This window comes from Micropterus dolomieu, linkage group LG23, assembly GCF_021292245.1.
Source record: "Micropterus dolomieu isolate WLL.071019.BEF.003 ecotype Adirondacks linkage group LG23, ASM2129224v1, whole genome shotgun sequence".
Taxonomy (NCBI): Eukaryota; Metazoa; Chordata; class Actinopteri; order Centrarchiformes; family Centrarchidae; genus Micropterus; species Micropterus dolomieu.
The window spans coordinates 1,906,488-1,907,584 of NC_060172.1; the positions used below are offsets into that span (position 1 = coordinate 1,906,488).

At 47.0% G+C, this 1,097-nt stretch overlaps 1 protein-coding gene across 2 annotated transcripts in view; it reads left to right on the forward strand.

Moving 5' to 3' along the window:
• Nucleotides 1–412: 412 nt before the first annotated feature.
• Nucleotides 413–1,097, forward strand: part of lrp6 (low density lipoprotein receptor-related protein 6) — a 22,292-nt gene continuing 21,607 nt past the window's right edge. For both annotated transcript variants that reach the window (XM_046039913.1, XM_046039914.1), the window contains exon 1: nucleotides 413–626. In XM_046039913.1, coding sequence (XP_045895869.1) covers nucleotides 413–626 — 214 coding nt within the window. The remainder of the gene's footprint in view (nucleotides 627–1,097) is intronic.

The following is a 1,097-nucleotide window of genomic DNA, read 5'->3' on the forward strand; positions in this document are numbered from 1 at the left end:
CATGGCATCCTGTAATGAGGGTAAAGATCCTGCGGCTAAAACGCAGGTTTAAACGTCCTCCACTTCTGTGTGTTTTGTGCCAGGTGTGTGCGATTCTTTCAGATTTGTTGCCTCTTGATGGAACATAGTTTTATTTTCAAGCTTAAAGAAGTAGCTGCTGGAACCACAGCACATTTTCAGAGTGTCGTTAAATAGTTTTTTCCATTGCTGTTTATTCATTAAATCCATTTAAAATGGTATTTGTTCTTTAATATTCTGTATATCTTTTCAGTTTCTAATTTTTAGGTTTTTATATTTATTGTTCTGCTGATTTGATGCATATTACTTGCAGATGTGTGTGACGCAGGACGCCGTCTTCTGAGCGCGCTCACTGCGTAACGCCCCTCCTCTCTGTCTGTCTGTCTCTCAGGTGATGAACATGGACGGGACGGGACGGCGGGTGCTGGTGGAGGACAAACTTCCTCACATTTTCGGCTTCACTCTGCTGGGCGACTTCATCTACTGGACCGACTGGCAGCGCCGCAGCATCGAACGCGTCCACAAACGCACCGCGGAGAGGGAGTTCATCATCGACCAGCTGCCCGACCTCATGGGCCTCAAGGCCACTAACGTACACAAGGTGTTCGGTGAGTACGGGACCCTGTGAAACAGCCCTGACGGAAACCCAGGATACAGTAACGGTATCCTGGGTTTACGGTACGGCTGAACAATTTGGGGGGGAAATCTAATTGTGATTTTTGTGCCAAATGTCGCGATTACTATTCGATTTGCGTTTATTATTTTTTGAAGTTTTGCCAAAGTTAAATATTCACGGCCAGTCTATTTTTGACTGAAGCCGCGTCAAGCAGCACAGAGCAGATGAACCAGGCAGGAAGTCGGACACAGAACGGCAGAGAGAATCCGGTCGATTTTCAAAATAAAACTCCCTTTGCAGACTCCCGATTGTACGTGAACAAGAAAGAAGGGCTGTCCCCGACTAAGTATTTACATAGGCGATTCAGAATCGTCCAGTCCTGAAGTCCTGCCTATAACTGATAGTCGAATCATTTGTGTTTGTGTGCGGCGATTGCGACCCGGGGGGGGGGGGGGGGAACACA